Source organism: Cydia pomonella, chromosome 4 (assembly GCF_033807575.1).
Source record: "Cydia pomonella isolate Wapato2018A chromosome 4, ilCydPomo1, whole genome shotgun sequence".
Lineage (NCBI taxonomy): Eukaryota > Metazoa > Arthropoda > Insecta > Lepidoptera > Tortricidae > Cydia > Cydia pomonella.
Window position 1 is genome coordinate 16,784,600 of NC_084706.1, and position 25,641 is coordinate 16,810,240.

The 25,641-nt window shown below is 37.0% G+C and overlaps 2 protein-coding genes across 5 annotated transcripts in view; one reads left to right on the forward strand and one right to left on the reverse strand.

Moving 5' to 3' along the window:
- Positions 1 to 25,441, forward strand: part of LOC133517179 (proton-coupled zinc antiporter SLC30A1) — a 54,801-nt gene extending 29,360 nt beyond the window's left edge. The window contains exons 7-10 of one of the 2 annotated variants that reach the window (XM_061850376.1): positions 12,724 to 12,847; positions 13,607 to 13,702; positions 18,695 to 18,840; positions 20,044 to 25,441. In XM_061850376.1, coding sequence (XP_061706360.1) covers positions 12,724 to 12,847; positions 13,607 to 13,702; positions 18,695 to 18,840; positions 20,044 to 20,092 — 415 coding nt within the window. In that variant the 3' untranslated portion in view covers positions 20,093 to 25,441. Of the gene's footprint in view, positions 1 to 12,723; positions 12,848 to 13,606; positions 13,703 to 14,049; positions 14,406 to 18,694; positions 18,841 to 20,043 lie in introns of those variants that run through there. The other variant, XM_061850377.1, reaches the window with a different exon arrangement.
- LOC133517180 (uncharacterized) lies at positions 303 to 5,240 on the reverse strand. 3 transcript variants are annotated; one of them, XM_061850380.1, is made up of 3 exons: positions 5,170 to 5,240; positions 3,656 to 3,778; positions 303 to 1,317 (listed from the first exon to the last, which is right to left on the reverse strand). In XM_061850380.1, exon 3 carries the CDS (start codon positions 1,307 to 1,309, stop codon positions 338 to 340), a length of 972 nt encoding a protein of 323 aa, XP_061706364.1. In that variant the 5' UTR covers positions 1,310 to 1,317; positions 3,656 to 3,778; positions 5,170 to 5,240; the 3' UTR covers positions 303 to 337. The 3 variants fall into 3 exon arrangements, with proteins under 3 accessions (XP_061706364.1, XP_061706362.1, XP_061706363.1); XM_061850378.1 differs by lacking the exons at positions 3,656 to 3,778; positions 5,170 to 5,240 and adding an exon at positions 3,795 to 3,816; XM_061850379.1 differs by lacking the exons at positions 3,656 to 3,778; positions 5,170 to 5,240 and adding an exon at positions 3,128 to 3,269.
- Positions 25,442 to 25,641: the final 200 nt, after the last annotated feature.

The following is a 25,641-nucleotide window of genomic DNA, read 5'->3' on the forward strand; positions in this document are numbered from 1 at the left end:
TTTTACCTGACCCGCGGTCTGTTATAACATGGTAAGAGTTACTTAGTTAAGTAGTAACTTTAATACGTACCTAGTACCATTTCTGAAAGAAAAAAATCGGTTTCGATGACAGACGGGATCAATAAAGTAATTTACATACCTATTCACTATAAACACCCGGCAGAACACACAGAAATGGTTATTTATGTTTCGAGATACGATTTAACAATAGTAGTAATATTAATCGCATCATTCTTCATACAAGTTGTTCGAGCTCACTCTCACTTCCTATAATAACAGGTAATATGACAAAAAAAGAAAAATAAATTATAACAAAACTTTATTCAGTCAAAACAAATTACAAACGGCTAGACACCTTCATGTTCTTGTAAGCGTTGATCTGTTCCGCATTATCTTCAAAGAACTGGTTCAGTTCATCAATGTTCTTACTAGAAAACCGGGTAACTAGGTTGTACAGGTAAATCTTCTGCTTGTACGCATAGTATTGGTATAGAATGGCGTCCGGAGCATACGCGGTCGGTTGAGCCTGGAACTTAATTGGCGCCATCTCACTAGTACCGTTCACATTCAGCTCATAAAGACGGCCATCAATAACAGCGAACATCTGGTTGACCGAAACTGGAACCCTGATGAGTGCTACTTTAGTGGGTTGAGCGGGGAGACCCTCGATTTTAAGGACTCGCTCGCCGTTGTAAGTGTAGAGTTGGTGGTTGCCGTCGTAGAAGAACATGATACCGTCGTAATCGAAAACCATGTCTCTAGCGTCTTTAACTGCTTCAACTTTAGTGGCCATTTTTTCATCTTCATCAAATTTATAAAGAACGTAATCTGAAGTTAAGTAATATACGTGAGCATGTTCAGTATCAACAGCCATTCTGATAACGCTGTCAGAAACGGTACCATATTTGGTCGCAGTCTGGTCTAGTTCGTTGTACTTGTAGATGCCATCGCTAGCGCCGAAGTAAACGATCTTGTTCTTAGCGTAAGTTGAACACTGTCCATTCTCAAGTACCTTCTTGGCTACACCATTTTTATAGACATACAATCCCTTGTAGTCGTAAGTTCCATCGTCTTTAACATCAGCTTCAACGAAGAAGACAGTGAGCTTGGTTTCGTCAGTATCTTCTTTGCTGTCCTCAGAGTAGTTGATCTGGTTGAGTGGTACGACGATGTCGATTATGTCGTGTTGGCCGGTGTAAATGGCGAAGGAGTCGGGGTAGAACTTCTTGGTGACGATGAGCTGCTCGTCGGCTCTGGGAGGCGCGGCGATGGCCAGAGCGACGACGGCTGCGAGGATACCGAACTTCATTTTGGAGTCTGGAAAGACAGTATTGAATTGAATAAGGCATTATCGAGAATATTTCAATCTTCATTAAATATTATACAAAGTGATCGTCTTCAAATTATCAGTGTATTTTTACGGAGCTAGTGAGACAAAGTTTATATAAAGTTAATATAATAATAAAAGTTTTGCCGCCAAATTGATAATAGTGGAAGGTGTACGCAAATCGATGTATCTACAGTTTAGTCGTTTGGCAGAAGCACGCACAAAATGTATAGTTTACAAAAAAACCGGACAAGTGCAAGTCGGATTCGCCCACCGGGGGTCCGTACTTTTTAGTATTTGTTGTTATAGCGGCAGAAGAAATACATTATCTGTGAAAATTTTAACTATCACGGTTTATGAGATACAGCCTGGTGACAGACGGACAGACAGGACGGACGGACAGCGGAGTCTTAGTAATAGGGTCCCGTTTTACCCTTCGGCTACGGAACCCTAATAAAGTCAGCTATATCGTATCTGGAGGAGCCCAAATTTGGTATGATTTGAAAATTATTTTTGTTTTATTTAAAAAAATGGCCGAAATGTAATGATGATTTTTAGAATCTCCTCAAAAGCCCTTTCATATGAACCACATGTTTCTGAAAAAAAAAATCCCATACTCATACAAAACAAAAATGACGAGTCAGTACTCCCCTCCTCTAGTATGCGTGTGCCAAATGGCTAAACTGTACATCGATTTGCGGTTTCTGTTTGGAATTGGGCTCGTACGCCGTCTACTATAATGATAAGATGTTTAACAAATAATAATACAGGTGGTTGTTTTTTTTTACCGACGCTAAAAGTTATTGCCAGCGTAGCTAACATGCCAATCTTTAACGCTCCGTAGCGTTGCGTAGTCATCTCTCTTTATCACTCTTATTATCATATTACTGTGACAGTGGCAATTGCTTTTCGTTCACTACGGAATGTTAACGATTGGCACGTTGGCTCCGCGGGCTGGATTTCAATAAATCAGGTACCGCTATCATTATTTATGATAATTATGATCTAACAATTGTGTGGTACATTTCTTTGCCTTACGTTTGGTTAGATGCTGTATCTATATAAATTAGAGCTCACCACACACAAACTGTTTTAGGCTTGTTTGTTTGGCGAAACTTTAATTTTAGGTAAAATATTTTTTTGTTTTTTTTTTTACTTTTTGTCATTATAATGTCTATTAATAATATTAAATGAACATTTTTGTTTCATCAACATTAGTTACGAATTATTATAAATTAAAATTATAAATAGGCCAGGCAGCAAATACACATATTTTGACTTCGTAACTTTGTTTGGACTACTTAGGAGGTCCACATACGAGTATGAAAGGTCTTCGGCCGTAGCCCTTGAGCCGCGGGGAGAGAGGGGATCGAAGATCCCATTTTTCGGTTTTTTCTCTTATATCTCCGAAACTATGCGTCCTAGCGACATCATTTAGGGGATTTTTTAAAGTATTTGATCATAAAAAGTAAATGTTATTGGTAAAACTGTTACTTAAAATGAATTTTTGCTTTTTTTTCGTAAAAACTTATTTTTGCAGTGTTACTTTGGTTCTCGAGAAATTTTGAAAGTTTCAAAAAACACCATATTATTTTCATTTTTTGCTTTATTACAAATCAGACTTTTTTGCTTTAGCACAAATGAAAATGTTATTGTTATTACAACATTTCTTCAACATCTGAACATATGAAGAAATTTTGTACGAGTTTTGTATGAAATAATAGCTCCTATAAATATTGCATAAAATCATAAAAAATATTTGGGTCCTAAAAATATATAAATAAATATAAATGTACTTACCAGTTCCGTTAAATTGCCGAAACAAACTAACTTCATGTTTCTGGAAAATTCGTTTATATCCTCCTACAATATGACCTAACTTGATGGCCTTACTTTTATCTTATATATTTTTAAACAAAATAGGTGACATATGGTACATAACACATAGTCAGATTTAATAAATAACACGTCGAAATCATTCACATTACTAGGTCCTAATGATATTGATATAAGGTTGAATATCAGACATTTTTAGAGACAATGCAATTGATAATATTTACTTGCAACAACATAGGAAAATAACAGCAGTGACGGCCGCAAGTGGCAGCGGCACCATATGTGAAATTGAACCATAATGACAAGGGTAAACTGTTCGATTTGTTGTTTTTTTTTTTTTTTATATACTACGTCGGTGGCAAACAAGCGTACGGCCCGCCTGATGGTAAGCAGTCTCCGTAGCCTATGTACGCCTACAACTCCAGAGGAGTTCCATGCGCGTTGCCGACCCTAAACCCGCCCCCCTCGTTGAGCTCTGGCAACCTTACTCACCGGCAGGAACACAACAGTATGAGTAGGGTCTAGTGTTATTTGGCTGCTGTTTTCTGTAAGGTGGAGGTACTTCCCCAGTTGGGCTCTGCTCTAGATCTGAAATGACATCCGCTGCGCTGTGCCCTACCACACAACATACACAACATATCCAAATGTTCCAATCCAATCCAATTCGGTCCAATCTTGACTATCTAGAGTGCGGCGATACGAGCTGCTACCACTCGTGGTTGGAATTGGAATTATACCTTGAATCAAAGAGAATTTGAAATAGAGGTGGATTGTCAAAGAAAACTTTGTAGCCACAGTAAATTTACTGCGATCTTTTGACACATGATTAAAACTTTTAGAACGCCAATTGACTTTGATCTTTATTCTTTAAATGATATGTGTTAAATATCACAAAGTGGCGCCATCTAATAGATCAAAGGCCAAAGGTATGGCGGCATCGTTTCGAGTTTCGAGCGATGGCGCCACAACTTTTCCAATGCCCATGCCCGGTAATTATGCCAATGCCCGGTAAGATGGCGCCACTTTTTGATATTTAAGAAATTTAACACATATCAGTGAAATAATAAGAACCAAAGTCGAATGCCGTTTTAACAGTTTTAATCATGTGTCGAAAGATGGCAGTAAAGGAGATTGTCGAATTTGTATAGGCACTTGGGCTCAGAACAAACTGGAGCGTTTTGGATTGAAACGAACGTCTTATTAATCGTCAGAATCTTTAGAATACGATGGTACCTATGCGTGTACTATTCATACTATTCCGTAAAATAAGTGCGGTATTTTTGATAAAAAAAATGTTGAAACCTGGCGTGCAAATAAAACGAAAATCATTTGCTCATATTAAGTAATATTTTGATCTTGTTTGTAGTTCATAATGAATAATTTCCTAATGAATGTGAAGATGTTGTTAATTGACCATTAAATTTATAACACGTCTTTAAACAATAATAAGGTTTATTTAAGGTTGACGTTGCTTGCAAATATTTGACAGATTGAAAAAAAGATGGATGCGTTTTGTTGTATCATCCCCAAACTTTAAACCAAAAAGCAAAGTAAGGATGGAATATTTTAATCTACGTATTTTAGGTATTTTGATAGTCGTTTGTAAAACCTAGGTATAAAAAAGCGGCCAAGTGCGAGTCGGACTCGCCCATGAAGGGTTCCGTACCATTTATGACGTATTAAAAAAAAACTACTTACTATGTTACGGTCTAGCTCAGTTTTGAGACTAACGGTGATGTTTCTCAGGGTTCGTAGGTTCGACGCTATATATTGTCACAATACACGTCTGTGAGATTTCCAAGAAATATACTTAATCTATGTAATATTTGGGCGCCAGCACGCTGTATAGCGTACAAGCTAGGATGAGATGAGAGAAAACTATTGTTTGAGCTTCAAAATACAAATATGTATAATTCCTTAAAAGAAAATGAGCAAGCAGTACAGAGAGGTAATACAAAGGTAACCTTATACTACTATTATTAAGGTTCTATACTTAATACACACACAATGGTGACGGACTGGTAGCGCAGTCTTAATTAAAGTTTGTTCTATACACCAGATACGCACTTGAAGTCTATCAAGAGGCCACTATTACACTGAGGTTAGTTAAAGTATTAAGAGTAATCAAGATTAGATTAGATCACACCTGTGTCACGTGTCTGAAGCAGAAGACAGTGGAGCACGCGGCCACGTGTTGCTCCAATGGCGCTGAAAAGAAGCAGCCACAAGTCGCGGTGACACGTATCGAAACCGTCGAGGCGCATCCAGATGGCTGACTTCCGGTCACGCCAAGGTCGCGATGAGCACCACGAGCCACGGGCCCAGGGCCACAGCAGCGTGCAGCATCGACACGTGCCCGAAGAAAGAGTAGACGCACCAAGGGAACCCAAGCACCGGCATTAGAGCTAAGGAATGAATTGTCATAAGAAATCCATCAATATAAAAAAATTGAAGTAAGGCACAAGTCAGACCTTGACTATGCATATGTATTTCATCCCTATTTCCTACAGAAATAAATCAGACAATAACGAAAACTCCCACATTACTTTCTAGGTCTCACGGGAATATAACAAATGCCACGTGCCACTTATCAGTTGCATGTTAGCAAAGATCAAAAGAAGAACCTACATTCCCTACATGGAATCACAAATTCTTACCCGGATTATCCTTTTAGACTTATGGATCATAGGCTGCAGTCACCAGAATTGTAATTTGCGTTATGTAAAAAGCTCAAATATCAGACGCCATGTCTGTGTGCACGCGCTAGCTGCAACAAGAATAAGATAATTAAGTATGCATGAAAAGCACAGAGGCTGGATTGAATCCCTCCGAGGCCAAATATTGCACGGTGGTCTGGCTAGTATTCATAATTAAAAAAAATGCAGGTTTGATTTTCAAATATCGAATGCCGTCATGTCATTGGCCCATAAATCTACTATAATTAACTATAAATAGATCCCGCATAACTATTTGTTTTCATTCCTTAAGGAAACTCGAAAGTGAACACTACTTTCGTTTGCACGCACACCCTTATCAGTGACTCCTTAAGTGACCGCTCATTAGCGGCTATCTTTAGAAATTTGTGATAAAAGTGACCATTAATAATAATGGAGCTTCAAGAATCAGGTATGTTGTTTTGTATTATCTTACTTATTTGACATGTTTATTAAAAATATAGATATAACGATGGGTCTACGCCACGACATTATTTTATTTAAAAATTCTTTAAAATTGTAATTTACTCAAACTTTTAACTATGTGCGAATGGGTAATTCGCAACTCGTGTCGATTTAAAACACTCCCTTCGGTCGTGTTTTAATTTATAGCCGCTCGTTTCGAATTTCCTATTTTTCGCACTTGTATCGTAATGTACTATTATTGCACCTACAATTATACATTTTACATACATGTAAAACGTATAATTGTTGGTGCAATAAAGAATATTTACTTACTGATGAATATAACTAAAGTAAAGAAACATATCTAAATACATATATTTACAAATAAAAAATGGGGGCTAGCTCGTCGCCCGATGGTAGGGTGCCCAGAAGGCTGGTGGCATTACCGCGCTGTATGGCGATGCCAATTCGCTGGGCAAGGAAAGAACCAGCCATCTGGTCACCCGTAGCATCAATGAGACGCTTCGCCAGCTCTCTGAATATACAATGGGCTCCGGGTCCCCAGGGTCCGAGGGTCTCCACCACAAACGGCTCAAACATGCAACCGGAATCAATGGATTGAGGCGCTCGGCTGCTTCGGCGGCCGTTTCGGCCTTGGTCGAGGTCCCTGGAAGGTGGGACGGCGCAAGGGTATCCACACATGTGGCGTCCCAAACTAAAGGCCGTCCCAGCTTCCAAGGAACCAGAGTCATGCCGTCCGGCCGTTTGCCATCGTCCCTGTCTAAGCCTGTGGGCTCTAGGACGGCTGGTGCCCCGGCACTGGTAAAGGCCCGGCGCAGAATGTCATTGATACTGGCATGGCGTGGGATGCGGCCTGCGCTCCTGTTGCAGGACAGACCATGAAGGCCCCTACCAGTAACATTGGCACCACAGTGACATTTGTGCGTGGCAACACAGACCGCACCGAGTCGCAGTGCCATCGAGAGTCTAAATGTTTTTTGGACGGTACAGCATGTAACCACGCCCCTGACTCCCACTGGGAACAAGTAAGGAAGCGAGCGCGCTCCGCGGGGCTGGTAAACGTTTCGTACAGGTGATCCCGTACCAGCACGCAGAGCGGCTCGTCCCATTGTCTTTGCGAGCAGGCGGTCGTAGGCAGGTCAGAGTTGGGGCAGATGACTCTCCAAAGCTCTACGAGGGTTGCTACTTATATATCCGGAAACAAAAAAACAAACAACGGTTTGACGACCGGTTTGGCCTAGTGGGTAGTGACCCTGCCTACGAAGCTGATGGTCCCGGGTTCGAATCCTGGTAAGGGCATTTATTCGTGTGTTGAGCATGGATATTTGTTCCTGAGTCATGGATGTTTTCTATATATTATATATATCATTGTCTAAGTACCCTCAACACAAGCCTTATTGAGCTTACCGTGGGACTTAGTCAATTTGTGTAATAATGTCCTATAAAAAAAAAAAAAAAAACTTACACGGCTGATAATGGTTTTATTGTTTTTCAAAGTATTCCCCTTGATGATCTATGCACTTTTGCATTCGTGTGAACCAATTTTTGAGGCACTTCTGCCACTCCGCCTGAGGTACCTCCATAACGTGTTGTTTGAATGCGTCGACAGCATCTTCAACGGTCGAAAATCGTTGACCGCGTAATTTATTTTTTATATTGGGAAATAAATAAAAATCATTGGGTGCCAAGTCAGGGCTGTACGGCGGATGACCCGTTAATTCCACATTTTGACCTTCCAAAAATAAAGTTGTTTCGCGTGACGTATGACAGCTGGCATTGTCATGATGAAGAATGATTCTTCGTCGCTGGTTAGTTTTACGAATTTGTTCAAATACTTCCGGTAAGCAAATGGTCGTGTACCAATCTGAATTAACCGTTTTACGGTTTTCTAGTGGCACTGTAGCTACATGGCCATTAATACCGAAGAAGCAGGCCACCATTTGTTTCAATGTACTTTTTGCACGAGTAACTTTCGTAGGGTTCAGCTCATTTTGAAACACCCATACCGTTGATTGTTGCTTCGTTTCGGGATCGTATGCATAGATCCAGGATTCGTCACCTGTATAGATGTTATAAACGGCCTTTGAGTCACCACGGTTATATTTTTTTAACATTTTATTGCACCATTCGACGCGAGCATCTTTTTGCTCCTTAGTTAAGTTGTGCGGTATCCAACGCGAACAAATTTTTTTTACAGCTAAATGATCATGTAATATACTATTAATGCTAGTCATAGAAATACCCAGAGTCGCCTCTATCTCGCGGTACGTAACATGTCGGTCGTCCATTATAAGTTTTCGCACAGCCTCAATATTTTGTGGTACAATGACCGATTTCGGGCGACCTGCCTTAAGCATACTACGTCCACGATTGAACTCACTAAACCAGTGATACACAGTAGTTTTAGATGGAGCTTCATCACGAAAAGTTGAAGTTAGTTGATCTATGCACTGTTGTTGCGTTAAACCACGCCGAAAATCATAATAAATCATAGCACGAATATTTTCACGAGTGAGTCCATTCTTGCAGCGAGATGACATTTAAAACCCGTCAAAACCAAAACACTAGCGTTAATAAGAAAGAAAAAATATACCGGCCAGTACTTAAAAAAGTTCAAATTTTACCATGGAGGTCTAATATACTATTTAAGAAGATTGTAATCCCGGTTTCCGGATATATAAATAGCAGCCCTCGTATGGCATCTGTAGCAAAAGAAATTTTGAGATCACTAGGGTTTTTTAGGATTGTAAAACTACAAATAAATTACTACTACTTACTTTACTGTCAGTTAACGTTATAAGTTTATTGGATTGTACTTACTAATAACATGACATGTAATATTATTTGATTAATTAACTTAAACATTATTAATGTACCTACTAATATAGATTATAGAACATATACACATAATATATTGATTATGAAATGGATACTCCAATATATGTACTTCCTTTGTTGTTTTTATTTTTTATTTTATTTGTTTGACATTTAGAATTTATTCTAGAACCATTCTAGACTAGTATTTTTTATACAATTGTTTTTTTTATGTTTGGCGATATTTTGTGAAATTCTTAATATTAAATTTGATGTATTATAATACACTAGTATTATATATGGAATAATATTTACATCAAAAAATTGCTGTGATAATTAACTTAAGATAATTATATGTAATACTGTCTAACTATTCATAAGTGCTCTTGTCGCTAGGCCTACATGAATAAAGAATATTTAATTATGAACGCCTTACTAAGGCGCGCAGCCCACCGTGCACTGGGACTTACCTCTGTTAAGATTGTGGGTGCATGTTTCTAGGCATGCCTGCCGAAGATTATGAGAAAAAAACAAAATCGGCCAAGTGCGAGTCGGACTCGCACAGGAAGGGTTCCGTACCATCTCTATAAAAACGGTCACCCATCCAAGTACTGACCCCGCCCGACGTTGCTTAACTTCGGTGATAGGATGAGAACCTCGAGATTGGAAAGAAATATTTATTTTATTCTGTTTTTAGTATTTGTTGTTATAGCGGCAACAGAAATACATAATCTGTAGAAATTTCAACTGGCTAACTATCACAGTTCATGAGATACAGCCTGGTGACAGACGGACGGACGGACAGCGGAGTCTCAGTAATAGGGTCCCGTTTGACCCTTTGGGTACGGAACCCTAAAGACGCTGTTGCTCACATCGTAGTTGGCTCTCGAGTAAAATCCGATACTCGACCTTTTTTTTTTTGTTTATTTTCTTACTCTACCAGTACCGCTATGATCCGAAGGTTGACACAGGAAAGAAAACATGTTTTCTCAAACTTGTAATGAAATGTTGACATGACTTCAAATTAGGTCCGGAAATACTACATATCAGGTGCGATGAGTGAAGATGATATGTAAAGGAATTTCATACAGCCTTACACACCTAGCCCTGTAAGGCAATCTTCTTTTGTTTTTAAACGTCAAATTATGGCACGTCTTGGCATTCAACCATAAAAAACCTATAAGCAAAATTCTGCCAGTATGCTTTATTTAATTTTTTTTTGTCTTTTTTCTTTTTTTCTGTTTGTTAAATGGGTGAATCAACTTTTTTGTTTTGTTATCCTGTCCCGTTGTCCAAGGGACAACAGTGGCACAGTTTGTTTGAAGAGACGTTATATGCCGTTCTATTAACATGCTTAGTAGGGGGCCCATTATGGACATTGGTTATAACGACCACAAAAACGCAAGTTTAATACATTTAAGTACCATAAAATCAGTATTTAAATGAACTTTAGTCCCCTGGACAACTAATCGTAACCATGGCAACGAGTGACGCTAAAAAGTTGATTCTCCCAAATATTATTTCGGGTATTCAAAGGGGAACAAAAATTTCATTTTTTTGCGCTACGACGCACGGTTTAGGAGATACAGCCCCAAAAAGTTTTATTTCTTTCAGTCATGCAGAAATCTTTATAGGGCTGTTTCTCCTAAACCGTGCGTCGTAGCGTAAAAATAATCAAATTTTCGTTCCCCTTTCGGTAACAACAAAAAACACAAAAAAGAAAAAAAATTAAAGAAAAAAAGCGTAATGGCGTGCGTGGTAGCGCCGAAATAATTACATTTTTGTTCCCCTTCAATACCCCACGCACTGAATAACCTATCACATTAGGACATGAAACAATCATCATCATCCTATTTTTTTTTTTAATTATTTCATTGCAAGTTTGAGAAAAGCACTATACAAATCTCGGCGGGAAACAGGGTTGCCAGCCGCGTATCCCTATCGACCTCGCTACGCTCGGCCGTCTATATCTACTTGGCCTGCAACCCTTCGTTTCCCGTCCTCTATAGTAATGTACTATTACCCCAAACAATACTTTTTGAAATACAAAAATAATACAGCAAAATGATAGCGTAAGCTAGAAATACTAACCGTTAATATTTTACAAGAGTAATACTTAAATATTTAAACTATTAAAGAAAATATCTTAGTTTTCATAACAACCATAATGTATATAGACTGAAAGTAAGTTGCCCTCTGATCGAGTACCACTCGATTTAGATAGATGGCGCTGAAACAGAAACAACCCAACTGCAAACAAACAATGTTTTGCAATCTCATAGTGCTAGATGTCACTACGAGTGCCTTTGCAGCTCTTAAAATTAAAGTTACGATTTTAACCGTAACAACTAGATCTGGTTCAAACCAATTTTCGGTGGAAGTTTGCATGGTATAGTACATCATATATTTTTTTAAGTTTTATCATTCTCTTATTTTAGAAGTTACAGCGAGGGGCAGACACATTTTACCACTTTGGAAGTGTTTCTCTCGCAAACTATTCAGTTTAGAAAAAAATAATATTAGAAACCTCAATATCAATTTTGAAGACCTATCCATAGATACCCCACACGTATGGGTGTGATGAAAAAAAAAAATTACCAAGTTTCAACAGTATATAGTTCTTATAGTTTCGTAGAAAAGTGGCTGTGACATAGGGACGGACAGACAGACAGACATGATCAATCCATAAGGGTTCCGTTTTTTGCCATTTGGCTACGTAACCCTAAAAATTGGTGATAAATAATACTGTGATATTTTAAATTGTATCGAAACGCACGTATGTCAGCTTTGAGTTTGTGACAGGTTAAGATTCAAGATGGCGAAGACGTCTCGAGAATATTTTTTTGTGTTTTGCTCATTTATGTTGTTCAAAGTGTAGTATTGATAGCTTATTATGCAGTGAACTATCGTGGAAGTATGCAGTTAATGAAAAACTAATCTTGAAACGCGTTTAACCATGTTTTAATCAACATCCGGCAATCCATCGTGGCTTTTAGTAAAGTCCAGCTATCTCTTTACTAAAAGCAACTACCGAACAACGTCATGATCTACGAGCACACTTAAAACTTACAACGAAACTTGACATTGGCAAAATCATCATAGATTTGATGGAAGCCATATTTAAAAGAAGAAGAAGAGTTTGTGACAAATAGTGGCAGTTAGTGTCAAACTAGAGTACAGACTTTTCTACCCACCATAAAGTTTAGTGCAAAGAGAATTTACCCCGACCGAGTAACCGTGACGTGATTTAACCATGAGGTTTTTCCTTAGTGAAAAACCTCACGGTTTGTGTGAAGTTAATGCTAATAAAGATGTTGACGACGGCAAAGCTTTTGTTAATAAATATAATAATATTACGTCTTTTTATTATTTATTTCTAATTCCCGTTTCATTTTAATAAAATGCGTATATATTTACTGTAATATTCTGGCACATATACGCGATGGTTTCTCCTCCGAGACCAAAATCGATGATCTCCTTTATTTTGGCTACAAAATTTTCTTTGATAATCCATCCCTATTTCGAATTCTCTTTGCCTTGAATTAAAGACTTTGGACTTAAAAGCGCCGTGAAAAAGGGGTAAATTGATATTTCTTGTTACCACAGGTGTAGAAACTTGTCAGAGTATATGAAGATAGCGGAGAAGGTGAAGGAGTTCTTCCACAATGAGGGAATCCACTCCACCACTATACAGCCGGAGTTCGTTGAGATACCCTTAGACGGGAATGAGGTAAGATTATATAATTTTTACTCAAAATATAAAACAGTCACTGTATTTTTGTTTTTTTTTTTCAAATGGTGTAAAGTTCCAATAAAATAAGCGCTAGTGGCCTAGCGGTAAGAGCGAGCGGGTTCAAACTCCGGTTCGTATGAAAGAGTTTTTCGGAACTTATGTACGAAATATCATTTAATATTTACCAGTCGCTTTTCGGTGAAGGAAAACATCGCGAGTAAACCGGATTAATCTCTCGCGTTGGAAGGTCAGATGGCAGTCGCTTTAGTAAAAACTAGTGCCTACGTCAATTCTCGGGATTAGTTGCCAAGCGGACCCCAGGCTCCCATGAGCCGTGGCAAAAAGCCGGGACAACGCGATGAAGATGATGTTGTAGAGCTCTAATAAGAAAGGATTTTATGTATTCGATTTTTGTAAAAGTTTTAACGACTTAACATACGAACTAACATACAAACTATTTCGTATTAGACACTGTTACTTACTACAGCAAAAGTTCCAAGACTTGGGTACACGATTTATATCTCAGTCGACTATACGACAACGATAAGACCGACGCTAACCTTGGCGCGAGAAACTTTGTTGATAGCTTCCGATGACAACCGCGCTGTCAGCCAAGCTACGTTTAGAAACTTGGCTAACACTACTTATACACTTGTTAAGAAAGGTCAACGAGCAACGTAGTGTTATAAAAACGCATTAACTCCATCTGGTTAAGGCCAGTTAAAATTGACTCGATGAGAACTGTTGTTGATACAGGTGTTGACCGGCAACGCGGGCGAGGCGCCGTGTGCGCTGCACTGCCCCGCCGACGACCTCTGCCACAACGCCACCTGCTGCGGACCCAACCAGCAGGTAACTTACTACTACTTCAACTTTGTACTTAAATAACTTTGAAGGACTCCGGCTCACCGATTCTAAGTCGAGCCGTTGGACCTTTTTAGATCCAGACCCCGATCACTGACTTTTATCGCAAACAGACTAGACCTCATCTGGTGTTTAATGCTTACTGATTCAGTAATAGCCTTTTCTCTTTAGCTTCAGCAACTTCAGTTCGTATTCTTATTTCCTTCTTCATATCTTGCTGCTTTGTAAATACAAGACAGCAAGATATAAAGAAATACAATGCCAAATGGTATTCAAAGTAATATTTGAAATATCTGTTTATAGACAGGATAAAATAAGAATTCAATTTTTTTAAGGAAATACGATCATTGAAATGGGAGCAGATGATCAAGTCGCCAAACCCGAAAGATCCAGACCCCGAAGGGGTCAAAATTATATAACTAACTTCCAGACAGGCTAACGAAATTGTAACCCTCTGTCTGCAACGGGGCAGGAACAATATAAGTTGTAAGAATATAGTTTCAGCAATACTGTTGCCGCCTATTTTAATCGAATGGGTTCAAGATTCGGTAACCAATGGTCATTATGTGATGATTACAAATGTGATATTACAACATACAATATTTTGTGATGACTGTGCCAAAATGAAGTTTATATATTGAATATTATTGTACCGTAACTTAAGAATGAGTAAAATAACATGTTGTTCAAAGTGATTTTCATTTTCTTAGCCTAGATGATGGTTAGCAGGTATTAGATATTGGATCAAGCCGGCTGGACTGCAAACATCCGTCTTTCTGACAACGAGAAGTTGACTACTTTTTATGGAACCTGAGGAAATGGATCCTTAAAGGGCTGGTGATAGATAGCTATTTTTAGTTTCGCTTAAGTTGCTACTACGATTCAGCAGGTAATTCGCTTTAAAAAAATATCTATCTGGAATTTGTTTGAAACACTCAAAATATTTTTGCTTACTATTTTTAAAACTAATTCTGTAGACAATGATTGATTGAGAATTGGGGTTGGACGGGAGGCCGCGAAAGATGAACAAGGTGGTCTTAATTGTTGAATCATAATTTTATTTACTACTTGTTTTCTTTGGGATAGTCGTTAGACGTGAATACGCGGCTGTATTGTGAAAAATAATACTTTATAAGAGGAAGTATAAATCAGGGTTACCTTAATAAAACAGGTACAATTGTTTATTTCCGACAGGTCTAGTGACCCTGCCTATGAAGCTGATTGTTCCGGGTTCGAATCCCGGTAAAAGGGCATTTATCTGTGAGATGAACACAGATATTTGTTCGTAAATCTTGGGTGTTTTCCATGTATATAAGTATATATTTATCTATATACTTATATATATCGTCGCCTAGTACCCATAGCTTTGCTTAGTTTGGGGCTAGGTTGATCAGTGTAAGATTGCCCCGAAATATGTATTTATTATTTGTATGAACCTACTTTATTAGAATTTTATTTTATTAACAGCATTTAGTCCTCCGACAAGTCTATACTTCAGCTAAAACCCTTCAAACTTAGGGTATTTTTACGAGTAGATTTGGTAAAACACGTACAGTAACAATTTTGGCAGTTCAATACAAATGAATTATATATTATAAGAAAGATAAAATATACAGCTTTTTTATGTAAGATTCAACCATGTAAAAAAGAAAAATCAAAAAATAGGGATCAAAATCACATTGTACAGGTCGCGTGTTATGAACATGTTTTTTTTTAAACATTTTTTCCGAATATTACATAGAATTATGCAAAACTAAGACAGCAAATTACGTAAAATTATATTGTAAGTAATTCAGCATTAAATAAGCTTTCAACCATTATATATGAATAATAAGGGATCTGTAACTTTAGCTTTTTTATCAGTCAAAACCTTTGTGACAGAACTTATGACCTGACTAAGTATAATAAGAGAAACAACAAGACATATTGTTGACATTTTCATCAATGACGTCAGAGTTATGATTCGTCGTTTATCATGATTACTATCTAAACAATGATCGGACGTTACACGCGACCAATTTCTGTAATACGGATGTTACGCTAAGGTAATTTCAAGTCTTTATCTACTTTAGTGATCAATACTTGTGCAGTTTTTATGAGGGATCGCTGTAAATGGGCCTGCCCTTCAGAAAATCGATCGCATATATGATGCAGATTGCCTGTTGGCGGTCACTGGAATTTTAAAACTTGTAACCTTTCTCAAGCAAATGTCAAGTTACATGAAAAATCAAAACATCCCTATTTTCACTTACATATATATTTGTATCGTTTTCCTCCAGCCATTCCTATTAGATATTTGTTATGCAAGTGTGCTAAGATGTTGTTTGCGGCTCGCAAAAAAAAACTGACAAGCTAAAGATTCTAAAAAGTTGAGATGCAAACATGTATTACTGCCGGGTGAAACAGAGGACTTGCCGTGTTACTCATGAATTCTTTTTTTAGAAGATTTGAATCGATTCTACTTCCTGTGAGATTATTATGTTTCTAATAAACCTGCTATCTATTGTACCACAAAAACTTTAAATTGAGAAAATAAACTTGGCGCGCGCACTGCGTTCAAAAACGCCCCATACGAAAAGTCACAAGCCACATGGCAGCGCCAAAATAGATGGTTGGCAAAAAATAAGTTTATTTCGTTATTTACGCTGTAAATAAACGCCTATGTAGTTGATCAAGATTTATTTTCTTGGTATTACCCGATAAAAATGTTTAATAAATTTGGCGATAAATAAAGTATGTTAAATTTAACGTTTTTAACCTCGTATTTTCACATGTATGCATCAATTTCTTGTTGTTGAACGTGTTTATTGAACAAATATTAGGTATGAAATATTTTTCTTGCATGTAGCCCATTAGAACCAGAACCACTTCTTTAATCTCTATTGGTCTCAAATTTGGTATACTTTTGAATTCAAAACAATATGTAGTAACAATGCAATATTATAATGGCAAAGAGTGACGTGATAATGGAGACCAGAGTTGGCCGTAAAAGCTCATATGAAACATGAACTGGTTTTCATAAAAGTTTTGACGTTATAAGTATGTTATTAACAGAATAACCAGTCTTTATAGAAATTAAGACCAGCTATGAAATATGTGGCTTTGAAGAGTGTGCCAGATAGCAGACGCAAAGACAGCTAACCTAAAGTATTAAGATTCCAGGACATACATAGAAGAATTGCACTTCTATTTTTCTAAACAAAATAACAATGAAATTACCTAAAAGGAATGTCTTGCGCCATTTGTAAGTCTAATCTGTCAATAAACTATAATAGACAATAGATTATAAGTTCTTGTTAGAAACTACTTATTTACGAAGTCTCATAAAATAGCAAGTATATATGTAATTGCGTCATTCATACATTTCCACGTATTTTGTTATTAATACCATGTGACATCTACACTCGAGAGCAATGAGAACAGGTACCTTTGTACGGACATTACGAAATCAAGTGCTGCACACATTGCTCTTGAGAATATTGTCATGATATCATGTTCTAAATGCCAATGGCGCTTTAATAACTAATAACATATATATTAAGATACCGTCAACCAGGGTAAATAGGAATGGCGGGGTGAATAGGGATAAAACTTGGAATGAGGTTTACCTGATGTTTTCTTAAAAACTGCCGACATGAATTGTATCTACTGTTAGTGTGGATAGTTTTAAGGAATTATCAGGTAAATATCATTTCAGGTTTTATCCCTTTTCAGCCCCGCCATCCCTATTCGCCCCGGTTGACGGTACCTGCGCCAAAGAGGGCCCATCTTTTTTTTTTAAATGTAAACATATTAAAATATGAACTTGCGGTTTTGTCTATGGTAGGTACTAGCGAACATGGACGCAATATTTGGACCCATTCACACTTCTAAAAGTATGTAATTATGAAAGTAGGCCAGCTTAAGAACTGGGCCTTCTTTGATGCAGGTATCTTATTTATAGCTTTAATATCGTCTATAGCCGTTTGAAAACTAACATTTTGCTCACCTTCAACCGGCGTTTGTGTACACGTTAAAGAAAAAATTTACTTACCAAAAATGTGTGCCTATAAAACAGCCTTTTGCTGATAGATGGCGCTGCTGTAAGCCACAGTGGTAGTGTTGGTAGGAATTCGTATCTTTTGAGTCTACATTTGAATACTCTGGTCTCTAACAAGTTGAAAAGAACTCAAGTTTGGACTTAGTTCGTTAGTTATGCTGGGCATTTTCCGCAAATCGACAACCATTGTGCCTATTTTGCGTGAAAACGAGGTAGCACTACTCTAGCCACCCCAGCTCTTCCACGAAACCTAGCAGTGTCTTCAGGTTGCTAACTGCCTCCTTTAGTGTGTACGGAGTCCCTGTTCCTGTATACTTCTACCTGTCTACAGTCTAGGAGAATATGTTTCGCTGTTTCCTCTGCTTCCATGCATGCTCTGCACATGGGGCTGTCCGTTTTACCCATATTGTGTAGGTGTTTGGACTTATTAAGAGTCTTAAAACCTCAGTCTAAGACTCGACTCAAAGGACTCGAGCAACACTACCACTGTATAAACGCCACATAGGTACTTAGTTTACCGTGCCGTATGCTTATTTTGACTTCGTTACTATATACTTAACTTATTGTGACCATTATCAATTGAGTCTGTTTTGGAATGTTTTCAAACGTCGACCTGTCGTTGTTAGCTATCATTGCATATAAAGTCATGTATATACCTGTTAAAATAACTAATGTGTTTAAACTCTTAAAGGGAAACAAGCTCACCTTGCAATAAATCGCATGCGATTGTCGATGAATTTCGGCGTTTGATCGATCGAATTCATTAGTTGCACCCACCTACCTAGTCCGCAAGATTTGTTGCGAGGTCTGAGGAGCACGACCTTATGAGGGTTTTATTTTGTTTAGAGTAGAAGTACGCAGAGTCATAGCGTGTTTTGAGCAGGTCTATAATACGCGGCGTACTGTATTAGGCAAACAGTTTTACTAGTTTTCTATTGCAGGAGCGAACGACACCATCCCCTGCAGTGACGCCGTATCTTTGTAGGCAGAGGAATATGGGGTCCAGGACGGAGTCCATGAACTCCGCATTGGCGGCGGCGGCGTCTGGCGCGAACTCGACTAGGCATTTAGACGCTTTGGAGTGCGGGTAAGTGTACTTTTGTTGAACCCTGTTTTCATACCTCGCCTTAATTACGTTGTACGATGAATTTGCTTAGACTAGTAAGTGTAATGTTTCCGTATTGGTGACGCTAATTATATCAGGCCGTGGAATCGTATGGATTGGGGCGGACGTCTACTTGCGGCTTAAGATTTTTAAGAGATGTCTAAAAATGAAACTTACCTACCGTCCTAGTCACAAGTACAATAATAGCGACAAAGTATGGACTATCTATATACTACGTATATTTTGCCACTGTGGCTTAAACACAGAGCCGAAAACGGGCATTCTAACTTCGTGCTAATTATGTTGTTTAATATGTATATTGTTATCCTAGCATTCACAGCATGTGCATATAATAAGAAGAAGTTAATAATAAGAAGTTTGAGAGTGAGTGTATGTGTTTGTGTGTGCTAATTTATCTTGCGACATCGTTAGCCCAATATTCATAGTAGATTATTGCAGAGGCCGGGAAATTGCCATTCGTGGATGAGTTTCGATTTTGTCGGACTACGCAAAGCGGAGTCCCGACAAAGAGACGAATCCACGAATTGCTGTTCCTGCCGAGGCATATATAGTGCTTTTCTCCAAACATGCGAGGAAATCAGGTAAAATAATCACAATTTAAATATGAACCAGCACTCAAATCGAAACTTCACATCAAAAACAATTTCTCTCTTTAATTATTTTTTAAAAGTTAAAGGCACAACTATTCTGCCATTCAGTGACTTTCAATATTCGGTCATTCAATATAATTGTGCAATATAAGCTGTATTTGCACGCATGAGATCCTTAAAAAAATGTAAAAGTTATATAGTATTTGATTTTATTAAGCAGTATTCGCACGATCATACACGACTCTATCCTATAGCTTGATATGATGCTGACCTGGTCGTGTAGACGTAGCCCGCAGCTATATTAATTGACTGTATGCGATTTTCTTGGTGGATACATGTTTTTTAAAAGTACAGTAATAACTTTCCCGTCCGCTAAAACACGACAATTATGGTTTGATTTTTTTTTAATTTGAGTTTGACAATAACGAAGAACTTCCCGTACTATTTTTGCTACAATAAGGTGAACATTTTCGAGCATATTGGAGAAAAGGTAATTGCTCTGTCTACACATTCTCAAGTAAGAACTAGCTTACTAGTTACTACACACTAATAGTTCCTTGTGTTATATTTCCAGTTCTCTGCTGCCGACGCCGGCGGTCCAAGATGGCCGCCTGGCCGTCTGACAGCCGCTGCGCATCGCCGCGATATCCTAAGTTCACTGAATCAAGTGCCGCGGTAACACAACCATTAAACTGAACCGTTTACAGCCGGAAAAGACTACATGTGAAAATCTCCTGTGTGAACATACGGTGGGATTGCGTTCGGCACTGTGATCCTTGCGGCACCGTTGTAGTACAAAATAAGGAATCCCACCGCAGCGATCCATCCCGTGAGGTGTGCCGAACTTAATATGTAAGATTTTCAATACGATTTTCTGTCGAGCGAATTATGTTATTCTGCTGCTGTTGTAGCAATATCACTAGTTAACTAGGCGCTGGCATATCAGCCTCAGATCCAGTCCTCTTCACAAGTAAACTCAATGAAAATGACGTTATCTAATCCTCATGAACGAGCATTCGTTTTTCAAATACATTTCCAGCCGAAATGGAACTTTTAGTCATAGATATGGCTAAAGTGCACAGTAACGAAATTGGTCTATGGCGTTAGTTTATTAGTGGTTGACGTTGCGGTATTTATTATAATAACGGTCATAAACCTGTATACACAAAACTTAGATTACAGTTCTTGGATAATGGTAAAAAATGTATATATGTTTATGGCCGTGACTGCTATGGCTATGTCGATGTTAAAGTATGTGCAATGTTGCTAGGCCCTAGTGTGGAGGATTTGCGAAAAAACTGAAGTGAGTCTTGGTATCTTCATAATCGATCGCGCAGGCGTATCTTAAGAAATAAGCGATTCAATGGAAATCTACTGATTTATTTCCGGTTATAAGTAAAAGTAAGTAATTAAAGCTTTGGTGTATTTTTAGCACGGTAAGACTAAAGTGAGCTATGGAGTCGTTGTTAACATTAAAATGAAAGTCGTACTCATACTCATTCTCATTGATTAAGTTCGTCTGGATCGTTTTAAAATATTCTGACCACTTATATGTGATACTGCTTACATATATGTAATTAAATTTTACATTATAAAAATATAATAAATATTACCTATATTGCAGTCTCATCGCTCCAATATTTTATATAAGTAACTAGAAGTAGAGTACATACCATATTGTTGCGATATAGAACTATACATATTCAATCAAACTCATTCCTACAGCTACGTGTTCTATGGATATTGATTGTTCTATGGATTTATTGTAGTATCTGTATATTATTTGTTATTCGTCAATGAAGATGGTGTTGTATTTTTTATAGTTATTATTTATTTTATGAATTACATCAATGAGGATGAGTACGAGTATGACTTTAATTTTAAAGTTAACAACGACTCCATAGCTCACTTTAATCTTACCGTGCTAAAAATACTCCGAAGCCTGGTAATAAGTATATATTTAGATAATCTGGCTATTCTTACTACTTACCATATATAAAACACTAGTAGGTAGCGATTATGATTTAATTGGTCTGAAAAGAATGATGTTTTGGTCCCCAGAACAAGCTGTTGGTCAGCAAACGTCTAACCTAACCCTTGGTGACCATCTGATTTATCTGCTGACCAAAATATATTTTTAGTACTTTTGTACAGTGTACTGCAAAAAAATATGGAATTCATTTATAAAATAGATTTTGCAGCTAGGTGCCCATTAACAACACATTTAATAAGAGAGTAAATCACGCAAGCACACAGGTCTAAAGTTCATAGACAGTTTCATGCTGTACCGCTGTTGTCATGTTGTGCGTGTGCCGTCTCTCTCCATGATTCTATACCTACACCTCTCTTCGGAGCCCTTATTTTGTATAATTTCGCATTTACATTGTTAGTCAGGTCTACATGTATTATATATCGTGACGTATTGTTGGTTTTACCTATTTTATTTAGGTATATGAATTATGAACTATTGTCTTTATTTTGTGTACGAGTTAGAGGACGAATGTCTTCGAAGTTTGAATGCCGATAGAATAAACACTAAAATCTAATTATATTTTAGTATTTTATATTTTTATCCCGCTTTTAATTATTTTATTCCTGCTTTCTGGTATACAATACCAATGATTATTTTTTTATTTTCACTAGAGGCTACGAATATATATGATGTATTTCATTAAAGCATTTGCATGAACAAATGTGCCTAAATCATTAATTACACTTTTTTTGATTGTACGCGATTTAGAGTAAGCATTGCTCTATCGGCCGTGATGAATAATATTATTAACCACGTTATTATTAGCTTATAAGTTTAAGGATATATCCGTACACGGCGGGAAGACAATTCGAAATACAAAATTGAAGAAATTTTAACTTTATGTAATTCTATTTTGTGTTCAATTCAACTTCTTCCCTCCGTTTACGGATATATTCTCAAAGTAATAGTAGTTTATGTGACTGCTACATAATAAAAGGCATTAAAATACACGAGTGTGGGTTCAAGAAACGAACGAATTGAATTTCTTAAAAGGACCAAGGACAGGACAAGGAATTTTTTAATGCCTAATTATGTACAGTTACATACACTATTTTATCTACGCACATATAAACTTTCTATATATTCAGTAACCCAAATTACAGCCAACGTTGGAGCATCGTTGCTCTCTTGGCGGAACTCGCGGATATATGGTGGCGTCTCCGAAATATCTGTATAGCTAATTTTACACGAAACTTTTGCTCTAGTTTTATACTTAAAACTAATGAAAAGATAAACTGTACGTCCAATGGCGGTAAATGAAAACTTTTCACGCATGTCACGTATCCGTATTTTTTTTAATTAAGAGGCAAACTAGAGTCGAGGGCCTATTTTCGTATCATTCGATACAAACTAGCATGCGAGATTTTTCGAAATTGTATGGAATTGACATTTTATTTCGAACAAAAAGGTATCACGACTGATATTAGAATAGAGGTCAAATCGAATTGCCTTTTTTTCATAGATGTTCCAAATTTTAATGTCATTACCAAATCGATTTTGATGTAGGAATGAAGCAATTACAACATTTTCACAGATAAGAAATTAGTTGTAACAAAACAGTTTATCGTAATGTTGGCCATTATTTACGGATTTTGAAGACATAGAGGGTTTATGATATGTGTGTAGATAAAATACATAACAAGTTACATAGTTACATGAGAACAGTGGGTAAACATTTTTGGTATGTATTTATTAACTTAAATATCAGTACATGCATAATAGAACAGCTCGTGTGTTGAGGACGAAATAGTTATAGCTACAACAATATTGATGATTCCTACAAATATTATAGCTTTTGACCAAAAGTTACACACGGAATTAGATAGTATTACCGTAAGATATGCTAACGATGTACAACTAGTAATACACCAAAACTATTAATGTTATAAACTAGTATTATCTAGTGTTTGATCGTTCTATACTTGTTTACTATTATTAATATATACAATGGTATTTATCAATTATATTGATTTCATTCTCGTCGTCTCCATTAACATCGATTTTGTGTTGAAGTACCGTTTAATCAATAATAATACTGGCGTAAGCACACTTATTCCCGAGGAACACTTTTTCAAGTAAAAAAAATACTAAAATATTTATTATATATATATATACAGGATGATTCAGGAAACGTGAGCAGGATCAAGCCTGCATATTCTGTAAATTATCAGCAACTGTTTCGTACCAGTATTTGTGAGATTAACGTTAATCTAATTTTTACTGTTAAAATAAAGAGTTTTATTTTATTTACGATATTAATGGTCACCCTCTTTGTTTTATCCATAATAAGTGAAAAATGTCATCGGAGTGTGGTTACTTTTATAAAATCGTATCACACTCAAGTGTGACATATTATTGTCTTCATAATCAAAGTGCTGTCATAACGGTTAAAGAGGTTTTATCTTTGTTAATTAAGTGTTGTAGAATGTCCATGATTGTAGATAATCAAATTTGTCCTTAACAAAAAGTTAAATAACAGATAAAAAGCGTGATTGTTTTACTTAAATATGATGATGAACGATTTATTTAACATTTACTGATTGTGTAGGCTTAGTCCTGCTCACGTCTTATGAATCACCCTGTATACATCTAGTCTAATCTTTAACTCGTAAAATACTTGTTTCTGATTTATAATCTATTTCAGAGCCCCGAGTGTAAATTTATTCGATAGCGAAACGTGACGTACGCGTTTGCTTTAAGTGTCATTTTGTAGGTATGGGATTTTGAGTTTCCAAAACGTCCCGCTTGGCGCGCTGTTTCTAAATCTCATACAAAATGAGACTTAACGCAAACGCGTACGTCACGTTTCGCTATCGAATAAATTTACACTACGGGTACTGGTCTTCTTAATTATTCACTTTAAACGCTATTTTAAAATATAAATACGATCTAGACCTAATTATGATAAAGACTTTGTTTAAATAGTACCTAAACCTTGTGCGCATTTTTAGAAACAGTTAAATATATGAATTTATTATTATATCTTGGCAATATTTTATTTGGCCTTCGACATGTTGCGGATTTTTGCGGAGCGAAAGTTCCATAAGTGCATCTCGTTCGGTCGGTCATCCGGCCCCTCCCCCCAATTTCATCTCTATATTATTGTACCTCTATGCGCTGTCATTACCGGTACTGACATTTTATTTGACTATACATGACGTACGCCCTTGCCATGTGAAAACTGATTGTAGTAACACTAGATAGGGCTACATAGAATCTTGTCAAGCTTTATTTATTTATTTATTTTATGGTATGTTATGAAATAGAGAACGACCTAAAATATGAGAACTGTTTCTTATACTTAAAAAATGTGATCATATTTCATAGATTAAGGTAGGCCGTGCGGCTGTGGCAAGGCATTAGTTTAATGGTACCTACCGTCGTCAGACATGTGCTGGTAGCATACAAGATGCAATAATTATTTTATATACTTAGAAAAAAACACTTGTTTAATTACCTAATTGTGAATAGCTGTCTTGGAGAATTTAACAACTGGAGACGCCTTGACTGTAATTTTCTGTACAAAACAGTTCTGCCGATTTTTGCGGGGGACGCCACGTCAAATGTATGGCTATTCGTATTACGTAACGTACAAATAACCGCCATGTGAAATAAACGTCAGTTCATACAATACATGACCATTGGCCGAGGTTTTCGACAGAGGAGTAAGCTCTTAAAGGCAACTCCGGTTGTTAAATCCTCCAAGAACAATTTTTAATCAAAATTGTAATAGTTTTTTTAAGAACTTTGTAGTATTTTATATAACAGACAGATTGGCTTTGACTGGAACTAGTACGAGTTTGAGTTTTTTTTTTTAAATATGACATGTGCAACAAATATCTATAATTTTAGTTGTGTTCAAATATGTTTGTGTTTTTATTAATTGTAATACTTGATCTTAGGTTACTACAATTATTAAATCTGTGTTAGAGAATCACAACTCTCTTTTTAACTTACAATACCCCTTACAATAAGGATTATAGTTCAACGGTTTTGGTTTTTTTTTTTGTTTTAGATAATCCGCATTGTAGTTTGAAAACTATATGTAGCGTTTACTTATCTACATATTAGTGACGGGAGCCTAAACATATCTGTTCTTTGAGCACTGATGAAGATTTCTACATTATTTCAAACAAGGGA